Source organism: Trichechus manatus, unplaced genomic scaffold (genome assembly GCF_000243295.1).
Source record: "Trichechus manatus latirostris isolate Lorelei unplaced genomic scaffold, TriManLat1.0 scaffold00152, whole genome shotgun sequence".
NCBI lineage: Eukaryota > Metazoa > Chordata > Mammalia > Sirenia > Trichechidae > Trichechus > Trichechus manatus.
This window is the reverse complement of record NW_004444088.1, coordinates 5830206-5844143: the sequence shown is the minus strand read 5'-3', so window position 1 is coordinate 5844143 and position 13938 is coordinate 5830206. Positions and strand designations below refer to the sequence as shown.

At 36.0% G+C, this 13938-nt stretch overlaps 1 protein-coding gene across 1 annotated transcript in view; it reads left to right on the top strand.

Annotated features, from left to right (window-relative positions):
- Positions 1-13938, top strand: part of ZC2HC1A (zinc finger C2HC-type containing 1A) — a 64863-nt gene that overhangs the window by 30656 nt on the left and 20269 nt on the right. The window contains exons 6-7 of the mRNA XM_023740309.1: positions 3567-3666; positions 4267-4366. Of these exons, the coding sequence (XP_023596077.1) occupies positions 3567-3666; positions 4267-4366 (200 nt within the window). The remainder of the gene's footprint in view (positions 1-3566; positions 3667-4266; positions 4367-13938) is intronic.

Below are 13938 nucleotides of genomic sequence, written 5' to 3'. Positions count from 1 at the left end.
GCCTTGCCTTCCTCTCCATTAGAAGGTTCTATACCTATGCCGTTTATTCCCTCTTTTATTGTTTTGATGTTGTTGTCATTTATTGATTAACTGCTCTGATTCCCTGTTGGATTTCTTTTGGTTGTGGATAGTCCTCGAGAGTTCATTTCCTAGATTGGTATCTGGCTCATACGATACTGCGTCCTAGGTTCTGCTTGTGAGGCTCAACCTTTTAACTAACACGTTCAGGAATTTGCATTTAATGTTATTATTGATATGGTTGTGTTTGGGTCTGTCATGTTACCATCTGCTTTTCTTTTTTTCTCATTTCTTTGATTCCTCTGTTCCTTCTCGCCTCTTTTGTTTTTAGATGTTTTATTTTCTCTGTTGGCTTCCTAGCTATAACTCTTTGGGTTATTTATTTTAACAGTTGCTCTAGGTATAACCAGATACATCTTTAGCTTATCTCAATCTATGGATATTTCCATTTACTTTCCGTCATTTTTAGTGCTATTGTTACATATACATAACTTTAGACATTGTAAAATCACCAGTACAGTGTTAATACTTTTTGCTTTCAAAATCATGTCTTTTAAAGAAATTAGAAGAAGAAAATAAATAAGTGTATATATAAATATACCTTTATTTATACATATATACAGAGACATATATATTTATACATAGATGTGTAAATACTTTGCATTTTATGTTTACTAATATATTTCTCATTTTCAGAGTTTTTCATTCCTTCTTGTAAATCTCAGTCACCATCTTTTGTCACTTCCCTTCAGCCTGACAAACTTTTTTAGCCCTTTCATAGCGCAGATCTGGTGATCAATTTGCTTAGTGGTTTTCTGAAAATGCCTATATTTTGCCTTCATGTCTCGGCTGAGATTCCCAGCCTTTCCTTTCTCTGACACCACGTTTCCCTTAACCCAGTACATACATTCCTTTACTTCACTGAACACATTTACAGTAGCAGCTTCAGAGTCCTTAACTGCTAACTCTGACACCTGTGCCCACTTGACTGTCTTTCTGCTGAATGTGGGTCACTTTTTCCATGTTTCTGCACAAGTGAGTTTGGTTTTGAAAACTAGACGTGGTAGATAATATATCAGATCTGGATTCTGTTTTGTTTTTCTGTGAAGTGTGTGTTTTTGTTCTAAAAAAAAATAAAATAGTTAACCCTGTAGTATGTAGTTGCAAATTTTCCAGAATGGATTTTGGATAGTTTCCAGTCTCTTAAAATATTTCCTTTAAATCCTATCTGTAATTTTTATCTGCAGGAAAGTTATACAGTCATTTCATTCCTCTGCCATCAAGTTTGTAATTTGTTTTTTAATTTTTAATTTCTTACGCTTGGCTTTTTTTCTAATTTCTTGTTAACTTTTTATAGTTTCTAATTCCCTGTTAATATTTTCAGAGTTGTCTTTTATTTCTTTGAAAGTAGTAAGCGTAATTGTTTCATAATATGTGTCTGATTTATAGTATCAGGTGACTTTTATGAGTATGTTCCTGCCGTCTCTCTCTCTCTTTTCTCATTCCTGGTGCCTTAGATCCTTGTGTCCATGATTATTAGTAACTGTTTGCTGCTCATTGCCCTTAAAAAAAAATTATTCATGAGGGTTATTCATGCGAATTACTTTCTTCCATAGAAGATACATGCTTATTTCTTCCAGGTTTCTAAAAGTACTGTCAATCTGAAAGCATTTTAAATTCAGTTTTGGGCTTGACCAGCCCAGCGATGCAGATTTCTACAGCCAGTCCATGTGATGGCCAGACCACATGGTTTTGGTCTGGCAGTTCCTGTTCCTATCCTCTGACCACCCTGAGGATTTTTAGTTCTAGTAGAAAAGTTGGTCCAGATAGTCTGGTCTACCATTTTATCAGAAATGGATGTTCTTTGTGTTTTTTAAGCTCAATTTATTATTAAAAGTCTTTGTAAATATAAATTTTTGCTAAGGAGATTTGTTAGGTTCATGATCCTGTATGCAAACACACTAATTAGGCAGTTAACAAATACTTATTTAATAAATGAAAGGAGCATACATTCATCTAACTGTATAAAAATGTAGTGCTTTTGTTCTTTTGATCCTTAAAACAAATTTATACAAAATTGCTGATGCCCAGATTCATCCTCAGTCTTTGTAGTCCAGGCAGACTTTCATCTGGCTCTTGTAGAATAGGTGGACCACAGCTCAGTCAGGAAGGAGTCAGGTTGTCCATGTCTGGGGAACAGCGTGCTCCTGAGAAGCAGGTGAGTGTGTTAAACCAGAGGCATTCAGAGCAGGGTGCGGACTCGCTGATGAAACTAACCTACTAGTTCTTGTCGAAAGTAATCAGGAAATGTGGAACATAGAGAACGGTAGGCTTGCTTCTGGATGTCTCAGAAAACCTGACGAAATTATTTTGAGAACACAGTGGGATGCCTAATAGAGAACTTGATCATTGGAGAGGTAAAAGCATGGTTTGTAGCTTCTTTTATCTCTACAAATGTCTTAACAAAACCGAGAGAGGGAAACAGAGTTCTTCTGAAAGGTGTGTTCTGCCTCTTTCTGAGCACTTGCGTGTCCTTAAGTGAATCATAACAATTTCTAGTATGTACCTGAAAATCTTACGTCCTTCGTATTTACTGCTGCCAGGGCCCTTCCAGTCTGTGCCCTGCCTGAAGACTTGACCTCTCAATGTGAAATAGGCCACGCCCGTCTCTCTTGTTTATGCTAATAGTTTGGCTTGTTTTTGGTAGATGGCACAGTATGAGTGGGTCACCAGCCCTGTTTCTTAATCCAATTCCATGGGCCCTGTTTTTAATAGACATGCCTCTGATGGTTTGACAAACGATTGTTTGGCGTTGTTTTCTATGTCACTGTTAGTTTGAAAATCTGTTCTAGTGTTTGCAGTAGTATTTAGTGGGAGAGGCTGGTGCTAACCAGATACCCTTTTAAACCAGAAAAATCCCCTAGATTTTTAGAGAAACAGTATCTTTATATGGCACATCTCCCAAAGTCTCCTAGTCATTTGTTCATTTGACAGGCATTTAGTGAAGGTCTTTTATTTGCCGGGTGTTTTAGAGATTTCCGTTTCTGGCGTAATAATGCCAACTGTACATAAGGCAGCCATTGTAGAACCTGACCAGACTGATATCTGTGATCTTGGGAATTTTTATCAGTAGGATACATGGCTGGATTATGTATATGAATTCTAAAACCACAACTAGGAACATGCAAAAATCTTGACCTTTAAAGCTCCACCACCAAGTGAGCATGATGAGTTGTCAGTTTTTCTATTAATATTTGTTTGTTGTTTAAAATCTTAACATTGAAATTTTCTCTGCTAGACCTTTGTTTTTCCTGTGAATTTGGGAAAAGTTGCTTTTAATTTATTTTGGCAGTGGAATACCTATGCCAGTTTTGAGTGGAAACATATTTTGGCACACCTTTCCCTAAGGTGACGTTTTATACTTTCTCAATTTAGGTAATTCAGTAGCTAATGAAAAATAACTAATTTAAAGGAATTTAAGCTTTGAAATACTAGTTTCTAATCCATAATTAAAAAGTGATGTCGATAAAATGTTTTTTCTTTTTTAGTATAAGCCACCTGCATTTAAAAAATCAAGTTCTCCTGGAACCACGTCGTCAGGATCTTCACGATTACCGCAGCCCAGTAGCACTAACAAGTCTGTTGTAGGTAATGAGATCCATAACATAACTTGATGTTTTAAAATACAAGGTTGGTAGAGAAGGAAATGAAGATAGTGGTCTATTCTGACTATTAAAATACATTTTAAGATTAGGGAAGAGATGTGGAGGGTGAATAATTATTTCTGGGTATAAAGAAAGTATTATTCAATAGCTTGTAGTTTAGATACTTAATTGTTGTTTCTTAAGCTTAAATGTCTATTCTTGATTATGTTATTGATGTATCTTTTGGTCAACCATCAACCAAGTTCTTTTTCTTGATTCTTTGACCACAATATTTTTCCTTCTTAGTTCCTCGTACTTTTCTGAACTTTCCCACTGTCTTTAATAGGCAAATGTTTAATGGTTTGAAGAATATATTGAGCAAAGTATGTCTTTTTGTAAACTGTAAGAAAGAAATTTAGAAATTAGAACTAAAGAATGTTATATATTGTTCCTTGGGAATGTCATTTTTAAAAAAATTTTCTTAGGTATATCTTGTTTTATCACCACAGTGTCACTAAAGCATTAGTTTTCTGTCAGATGCTTTGTTCTATATGAGTTTTCTTTTTCAGAGTGTTGTTAAAACTAATGCCTTCTTTGTTATAAGGTGTGCCTTCAGGTAAAGTGTCTTCAGTTAGCAGCTCTTTGGGAAACAAACTTCAGAGCTTATCTCCTTCCCATAAAGGGATAGCATCCCCTAACGTAGGGTAAGTCTGCATTGAACTCGTTAGTGATCTATATTTAAATGTTGTGATGGTTTCATTTTGCTTGGATAATTGGCTTTTTCATTAAGTTTAGTTTTTTATTTCCAATTTCATTTGTCTTTTAACATATTGCTGATCATGGGCACACTCACTGCTGTTATGACTCTAAATTAGTGTAACCATTCTGGAAAATAATCTGGTGGCGTTTATCAAGAGCCTTAAAAACATTCGTATTTTTGGCCGAATAGTTTTACTTCTGGTAATCTAATGCAATCATTTGAAATATGGGAAGTTTTTATAATAACTAAAATTCATTAAGCAATATGTATCAGGCACTGTGCTAGATATTTTGCATACCATAGAATGAGAAGATCAGAGAAGCAAAGTAATTTTCCCAAGGCCACACAGCTGGTAAGAGTTTGAACCAGTATACAAATTGGGATCTATTTGACTCTAAAATAGTTCAGATGTTTTTATTATAATGTAAAAAAATAACATCACTGTTATGAAAACTACAAAAGGATATTAAGCAACCATAGAACATATGTAAAATTTAATATGCTTTTGCTATAATAAGAGAAAAATGTAAGATACAAAATTGCGTGTATAGTATGATGAAAACTTATGTGTTGGGGGGAAAAAAAAGACAAAACATACCAAAAAATTAACAGTAGAATTTGGAATGATTGTTTTCCTTCTGTTTAATTATTTTTTATAGTTTTTATCTTTCTAAAATGTTACATACATGGTTTTTGATAAAATAGCAAAATTAAACTTTCAGTGATACTTTAATGTGGGAGAAATTGCTAGAGATCTTAATGGAAGACCACCTTCTCCAGTAGAGGCTTACTTCCTCTTTCATTTTGGTAAATCCGAAAATTCAGGGATAGCCACGTGACCATCAGAATGAATGCTTATGCCTGTATCTCTACAGATTAATTAAAGTTGATTAAGGAACTAGAGCAAACATTATTGTCGAGTACAGTTTATCTGTGGCTCACATTCAACTTTGGTTCTTATATGGGAACTATAAACAAGGGTGTCTGTTAAGCAGAGGGAGCTACCTTTTGTTCCCCAATTTGAACTACACAGAGAGTACAGGACCTGAAAGGAGTTTCATGTAATTATCTTTGTAGAAAAAGAAATCAGTTAACAAGATCTAGTGTGTTAATTTTTTTTCCCCCTTATCACTGTGTTTCCAAAAAGAAACAGGCCACCAGTAAGAAAGAAACAGGTTAGCAGTAGATAGGTTGTTGAAGAGTAAATAGCTCTGACTTCCAGAGGTGAAAAACTGATCTGATGTTTTTCTCTTCTCTACTGAGTTATCTCACATGATATTTAACTGAAGTATAGACATAGAAATATGTTTTTTAATTTTACAAGACTGTTTTACTATATCACAGAGAATTGCCTTCTATTTTAGGTTATAGTGTTTGAACATGTTGTTTATAGTTTTATTGATAGTAAATTATAAATTAAAAGGCCACTTTTAGTTCTCTCTCCTATTACAGTGATGGTTTTCTCAGTAGGCAATATTAAGTTGTACCAATGCACTGTATTCTCAGCTAGGGAAAGTAAAACTGTCTGCGATAATGAAAAGGGCACTGACCTTGGAGTTAGAAAACCAGGCTTCTAGGCCTGGCTGTGGCATGGAATAGTTACCTGACTGAACACTTCTCTCTCTCATTCTGACAATATTCTGTGGCTCTGCTTGGACCTTGACGACTGTCTAAGGAAATACGACCAACATTTATATTCCTAAGGCAAACTGTGTTCTCCTAACAAGCAGAGGATTGAGCACAATAATTTTGTATGTTATGCACTGCCTATAATGCCATGAAGATTTAAAATTCCTAGTGGTCCCACGTTGTATTAAAGTGTCAAGCCTATCTGTTAAGATTCTGGTTGTCCATTTTATGTATGATCGTTAAGTGTTAAGGGGGTGTTTCCAACTACTGGAAAGAGAGTGATAATGTTCACTTCTGGCCAGTATATTACTCTGCTAAACTAGAACGTTAGTTGATTAAGGAACTAGAGCAAACATTATTGTCGAGTACAGGTTATCTGTGGCTCACATTCAACTTTGGTTCTTATATGGGAACTAGAACATTAGTTCCGACTCATAGAGACCCTATGTACAACAGAATGAAATGTTGCCTGGTCTTGCGCTGTCCTCACAGTTGTTATGCTTGAGCCCATTGTTGCAGCCACTGTGTCAGTCCATCTTGTTGAAGGTCTTCCTCTTTTTCACTGACCCTACACTTTACCAAGCATGAAGTCCTTCTCCAGGGACTGGTAACTTCACATAACATGTCCAAAGCATGTGAGACAGAGTCTTGCCGTCCTTGCTTCTAAGGAGCACTCTGGCTGTACTTCTTCCAAGACAGATTTCTTCATTCTTCTGGCAGTCCATGGTATATTCAGTATTCTTTGCCAACACCATAATTCAAAGGCATCATTACTGTATTACTAGTACTATATTACTATTAGTATATTACTATAGTGAATTAGAACCATTCATGACTAGTATCAGTGTTCCTTGCTTTTTTGGAATTATTAATGTAATGATTAGTTTGATGTCTGTTTCCCGGTTAGATTGTAAGCTCCATGATAACAGAGGTTATGTCTATCTTGTTTACAGACGTAACTACAAAATCTAGCATAGTGCTAGCACATTGACAGTCGATTCAGGATTGAGTGAAGGTGAAATTAAGACATTTGATTAGCTGTAACATTAAAGAAGTTGAGCGTCTCCTGAAATTAGTAAAATGAAGTCATTTCAATGGCATGGAATTGTTTAAAGCTGAATGTATATAATCTTTTTTTGTGGGCAGCCTTAATCAGGCATACCAGTGATCTGTAATATTTAGCATATATTAGAGTTATAGCTCAGAAAAATTTATCTTTGCACTTGGACAAAGCCCCTATGTTTGGTAATTAACTTCTGGACAATCCATGGGTCAAATTTAATAGCTTTTTAAAATTTTCCCTTTATTCTAAAAGATGATTATCCTTAATCCTAGGAGACCTTAAGCCTGCAATGAAATGCAGACCTTTTAAATAAATATTGCCACATTTGAATTGTGTCACAGGGTTTACAGAATTATGCCTTGAGAATTGTGTTTTTGTAAAGGTTAATTGCCACTTTAAATGGATATATCAGATGATATTTTTCAGTTGCTAAAATATAAATTTCAAAGGTTTATAGCTGTTCAGTTATTGTGAAAAACAGAAGTGTACATTGGAGGTCTGCTGTAACAGAAGTGGTAAAATGGCAAATGCAGGTAAGGAGCTGTTTTTTTTTATCGTGCTTTAAGTGAAAGTTTACAGCTCTAGTTAGTCTCTCATACAAAAATTTATACACACATTGTTATATGACCTGAGTTGCACTCCCCATACTGTGACAGCACACCTACTTTCCACCCCAGATTTCCCGTATCCATTCAACCAGCCTTCTCGTCTCACCTCTGGAAAGGAGCTGCCCATTTAGTCTCATGTATCTACTTGAGCTCAGAAGCACACTCTTCACAAATGTCATTTTATGTCTTATAGTCCAGTCTAACCTTTGTCTGAAGAGTTGGCTTCGGGAATGGTTTTAGTTCTGTGTTAACAGAGAGTCCAGGGGCCATGTCTTCTGGGGTTCCTCCAGTCTCAGTCAGACCATTAAGTCTGGTCTTTTTACTAGATTTTGAGTTCTGCAGCCCATTTTTATCCTGCTCTGTCACAGACTGTCTGTTTGTTCCCTGTCAGGGCAGTCATTGGTGGTAGCCGGGCACCATCTAGTACTTCTGGTCTTAGGCTGATGGAGTTTCTGCTTTATGTGGCCCTTTTTGTCCCTTGGGCTAATATTTTCCTTGTGTCTTTGGTGTTCTTCATTCTCCTTTGCTCCAGGTGGGTTGGGACCAACTGATGTATCTCAGATGGCCGCTTGCTAGCTTTTAAGACCCCAGACGCCACTCACCAAAGTGAACATTTTCTTGATAAACTTGTTATGCCAGTTGACCTAGATATCTCCTGAAACCGTGGTCCCCAGACCCCCACCCCTGCTACTCTGCCCCTCGAAGTGCTTAGTTGTGTTCAGGAAACTTCTTGGCTTTTGGTTTAGTTCAGTTGTGCTGACTTCCCCTGTATTGTGTATTGTCCTTCCCTTCACCTAAGATAATTCTTGTCTACTATCTAGTTAGTGAATTCCCGTCTTCCTCCCTCCCTACCCTCGTAACCATCAAAGAATGTTTTCTTCTCTGTTTAAACCTTTTCTTGAGTTCTTATAATAGTGGTCTCATACATATTTGTCCTTTTGCGACTGACTAATTGCACTGAGCATAATGCCTTCCACATTCATCCATGTTATGAGATGTTTCGTGGAGTCATCGTTGTTCTTTATCATTGCCTAGTATTCCATTGTGTGAATATACCATAATTTGTTTATCCATTCGTCCGTTGATGGACACCTAGATTGTTTCCATCTTTTTGCTATTGTGAACAGTGCTGCAGCGAACATGGGTGTGCATATATCTATTCATGTGATGGCTCTTATTTCTCTAGGATATATTCCAGTGAATAGGATTGCTGGATTGTATGGCACTTCTCTAGCTTTTTAAGGAAGTGCCAAATCGATTTCCAAAGTGGTTGTACCATTTTACATTCCCACCAGCAGTGTATAAGTTTTCCAGTGTCTCCACAACCTCTCCAACATTTATTATTTTGTGTTTTTTGGATTAATGCTAGCCTTGTTGGGATGAGATGGTATCTCATTGTAATTTTGATTTGCATCTGTGTAACGCCTAATGATCGTGAGCAATTTCCTTATGTATCTTAGCCGCCTGAATGTCTTCTTTGGTGAAGTGCCTGTTCATATCTTTTGCCCGTTTTTTAATTGGGTTATTTGTCTTTTTGTTGATGAAGTTTTGCAGTATCTTGTAGATTTTAGAGATTAGATCTTGATTAGGTATATCATAGCCAAAATTTTTTTCCAAGTCTGTAGGTTGTCTTTTTACTCTTGGTGAAGTCTTTTGATGAGCGTAAGTATTTGATTTTTATTAGCTCCCAGTTATCTAGTTTCTCTTCTGGTGTTTCTGCATTGTTTGTTATGTTTTGTATTCTGTTTATCCATGTATTAGGGCTTCTAGCATTGTCCCTATTTTTTCTTCCATGATCTTTATTGTTTTAGATTTTATATTTAGGTCTTTGGTCCACTTTGAGTTAGTTTTTGTGCATAGTGTAAGGTGCGGGTCTTGTTTCATTTTTTTGAAGGTGGATATCCAGTTATGCCAGCATCATTTGTTAGAGACTGTCTTTTCCCCAGTTAATGGACTTTGGGCCTTTGTCAAATATCAGCTGCTCATAGGTGGATGAATTTACGTCTGGATTCTCAATTCTGTTCCAGTGGTTTATGTATCTGTTGTTGTACCAGTACCAGGCTGTTTTGACTACTGTGGAGGTATAATAGGTTCTAAAATCAGGTTGTGTGAAGCCTTCCACTTTGTTCTTCAGTAATGCTTTACTTATCCAGGGCCTCTTCCCTTTCCATATGAAGTTGGTGATCTGTTTCTCCATCTCATTAAAAAATGCCATTGGAATTTGAATCCAGATTGCATTGTATTTGTAGATCAGTTTGGTTGGAATTGACATTTACACAATGTTGAGTTTTCCTATCCATGAGCGAGGTATGTTTTCCCACCTACATAGGTCTGTTTTTGTTTCTTGCAGTAGTGTCTTGCAGTTTTCTTTGTATAGGTCTCTGGCTGGATTTATTCCTAAGTATTTTATCTTCTTGGGGGCTATTGTAAATGGTATTGATTTGGTGATTTCCTCTTCAAAATTCTCTTTGCTGGCATAGAGGAATCCAACTGATTTTTGTGTTTATCTTATATCCTGATACTTTGCTGAAATCTTCTATTAGTTCCAGTAGTTTCTTATATATTCTTTGGGGTTTTCTGTGTAGAAGGTCATACCATCTACAAATAGGGATACTTTTACTTCTTCCCTACCAATTTGTATGCCCTTTATTTCTTTCTCTAGCCTAATTGCGCTGGCTAGGACCTCCAGCACAGTGTTGAATAACAGTGGTGATAGAGGGTATCCTTGTCTGGTTCCCGTTCTCAAGGGGAATGCTATCAGACTCTGTATTTAGGATGATGTTGGCTGTTGGCTTTGTATAAATGCCCTTAATTATGTTGAGGAATTCCCTTCTATTCTTATTTTGCTGAGAGTTTTTATCATGAATGGGTGCTGGACTTTGTCAAATGCCTTTTCTGCATCAAGTGATGAGATCATGTGATTCTTGTCTTTTATTTATGTGATGGACTACACTGACTGTTTTTCTAATGTTGAACCATCCCTGCATACCCGGTATGAATCCCACTTGGTCATGGTGAATTATTTTTTTTGATATGTTGTTGATTTCTATCGGCTAGAGTTTTGTTGAGGATTTTTGTGTCAGTGTTCACAAGGGGTATTGATCTGTAATTTTGTTTTTTTGTGGTGTCTTTACCTGGTTTTGGTAACAGGGTTATGCTGGCTTCATAGAATGAGTTTGGGAGTATTCCATCATTTTCTGTGCTCTGAAATACTTTTAGTTAGTAGTAGTGGTGTTAACTCTTCTCTGAAAGTTTGGTAGAATTCTCCAGTGAAGCTGTCAGTGCCAGGGCTTTTTTTGTTGGGAGTTTTGAAATTTCCTTTTCAGTTTCTTCTTTTGTTACAGGTTTATTTCATTGTTCTACCTCTGTTTGTGTTAGTTTAGGTAGGTAATGTGTTTCTAGAAATTTGTTCGTTTCCTCTAGGTTTTCACATTTGTTGGAGTAGTTTTTCATAGTATTCTGTTATGAATCTTTTAATTTCAGTTGTGTCTGTTGTGATATCACCCATCCCATTTCTTATTTGGGTTATTTGCTTTGTCTCCTGTTTTCATTTGTCAGTTTGGCCAAAGGTTTATCGATTTTGTTCATCTTTTCAAACACCCAGCTTTTGGTCTTGTTAACTCTTTTCAATTGTTTTTCTCTTCTCTATTTCATTTAATTCTGCTCTAGTTTTTATTATTTGCTTTCTACTGGTGCCTGAGGGCTTCTTTTGCTGCTCTCTTTCTATTTGTTTGAGTTGTGGGGTTAATGTTTTGATTTTGGCCCTTCTTTTTGGATGTGTGCATTTATTGCTATAAACTGACCTCTCAGCCCTGCTTTTGCTGTGTCCCAAAGGTTCTGGTAGGATGTGTTTTTATTCTCAGTTAATTCTGTGAATTTCTTTACTCTCTTTAGTCGGTCCTTAATTTCTTCTATAACCCAGTAGTTTTTGAGCAAGGTGTTGTTCAGTTTCCATGTATTTGATTTTTTTCCATTGCTTTTTCTGTTATAGACTTCTACGGTTATGGCTTTATGGTCAGAATAGCTGCTTTGTAATATTTCGATGCTTTGGATTCTGTTAAGGCTTGCTTTGTGGCCTGATATGTGGTCTGTTCTGGAGAATGTTCCATGTGCGTTGGAGAAAAAAGTATACTTGGTTGCTGTTGGGTGGAATGTTCCATATATGTCTATGAGATCAAGTTGGTTGATTGTGGCATTTAGATCTTCCGTGACTTTATTGAGCTTCTTTCTGGATATTCTGTCCTTCACTGAAAGTGGTGTGTTGAACTCTCCTGCTATTATTGTGGAGCTGTTTATTTCTCTTTTCAATGGTGTTAGAGTTTGTTTTATGTATTTTGGAGCACTGTCATTGGGTGCGTGAATATTTACTATGGTTACGTCTACCTGGTGTATTGACCGTTTACTCATTATATAGTGTCCTTCCTTATCCTTTGTGGTGGATTTTACTTTAAAGTCTATTTTGCCAGAGATTAATATTGCCACTCCTGCTCTTTTTAGATTGTTGTTTGCTTGATGTATTATTTTCCATCTTCTGAGTTTTAGTTTGTGTCTTTAAGTCTAAGGTGTGTCTCTTGTAGGCAGCATACAGACGGATTGTGTTCTTTTTATCCATTCTACCACTCACTGTCTCCTTATTGGCGCCTTTAGTCCATTTGCATTCAGTGTAATTATTGCTAGGCATGAGTTTAGTGCTGTCATTTTGATGTCTTTTTTGTGTGTTGTTGATAAATTTCTTTATTCCACTTAATTTTCTGTGCTGAGTCATGTTTCTTTATGTATTTTCTTTTTATCTTTTTCATTGTTGTTGATTTTGTATTTGCTGAATCTTTATACTTTTCTTGTGTTTATTTTGATGTGTAGGATTGTTACTTTCCTTTTTGGTTACCTTAATATTTACCCCTATTTTTCTAAGTTTAAACCAGTCTTTTATTTCTTTATATTGCCTTGACTTCCTCTCCATATAAAAAATCTATTACTGCATTTCTTAGTCCTTTTTTGTTTTGATGTTGTCATCTTTTACGTACTGACATCTCTGTTTCCCTATTTTCAGTGTTTTAGCTTTGATTTATTTTTGTAATTTCCCTATCTGTGTTGATACTCTGGTTGCTCTGTCCTGTGTTCTAGTCTTGGTTTGTTACCTGATGTTATGGATTTTCTAACCGGAGGACTCCCGTTAGTATTTCTTGTAATTTTGGTTTGGTTTTTGCAAATTCCCTAAACTTCTGTGTATCTGGAAATGCCCTAATTTTGCCATCATAATTGAGAGACAGTTTTTCTGGATGTGTGATTCTTGGCTGGCAATTTTTTTCCTTCAAGGTTTTATATATGTCATCCAATTGCCTTCTTGCTTGCATTTTTTCTGCTGGGCCGTCTATGCTTAGTCTTATTGACTCTCTTTTGTAGATGACTTTTTGTTCATCCCTAGTCGCTCTTAAAATTCTCTCTTTATCTTTGGTTTTGGCAAATTTGATGATAAGATGTCTTGGTGACTTTCTTTTGGCATACACCTTGTGTGGGGTTTGATGAGCTTCTTGGATAGGTATCTTCTCATCTTTCACAATATCAGGGATGTTTTCTGCCAACAAATCTTCTGCAATTCTCTCTGTATTTTCTGTTATCCCCCCTTGTTCTGGTACTCCAATCACTTGTAGGTTATTTCTCTTGATAGATTCCCACATAATTCTTAGAGTTTCTTCATTTTTTTAATTCTTTTATCTGATTTTTCCTCAAACAAGTTGGTGTCAAGTGCTTTATCTTCAGTCTCACTACTTCTGACTTCTACTGTCTCAGTTCTACTCCTATGACTTTCTATTGAGTTGTCTAATTCTGAAATTTTATTGTTAATCGTCTGGATTTCTAAATGCTGTCTCTTTATGGATTCTTGCAGTGCATTAAATTTGCCATTATGATCTTGAATAACTTTCTTTAGTTCCTCTATTGCTTTGTCTGTGTGTTCTTTGGCTTTCTGAATTTTGCCCGATCACCTTCCTGATATCTTGAAGAGTTTTGTATATTAATCTTTTATATTCCACCTCCAGTAATTCCAAGAAATTCTCTTTCTCCAGAAAATTTATTAATTCTTAATTTTGGGTGCTTGCTGAAGCCATCATGGTCCTCCTCTTTATGTGATTTGATATTGACTGTTGTCTCCAAGCCATCAATAAGTTATTATAATTTATTTATTTTATGTTTGCTTACTGTGTCCTAGCTTCTTGT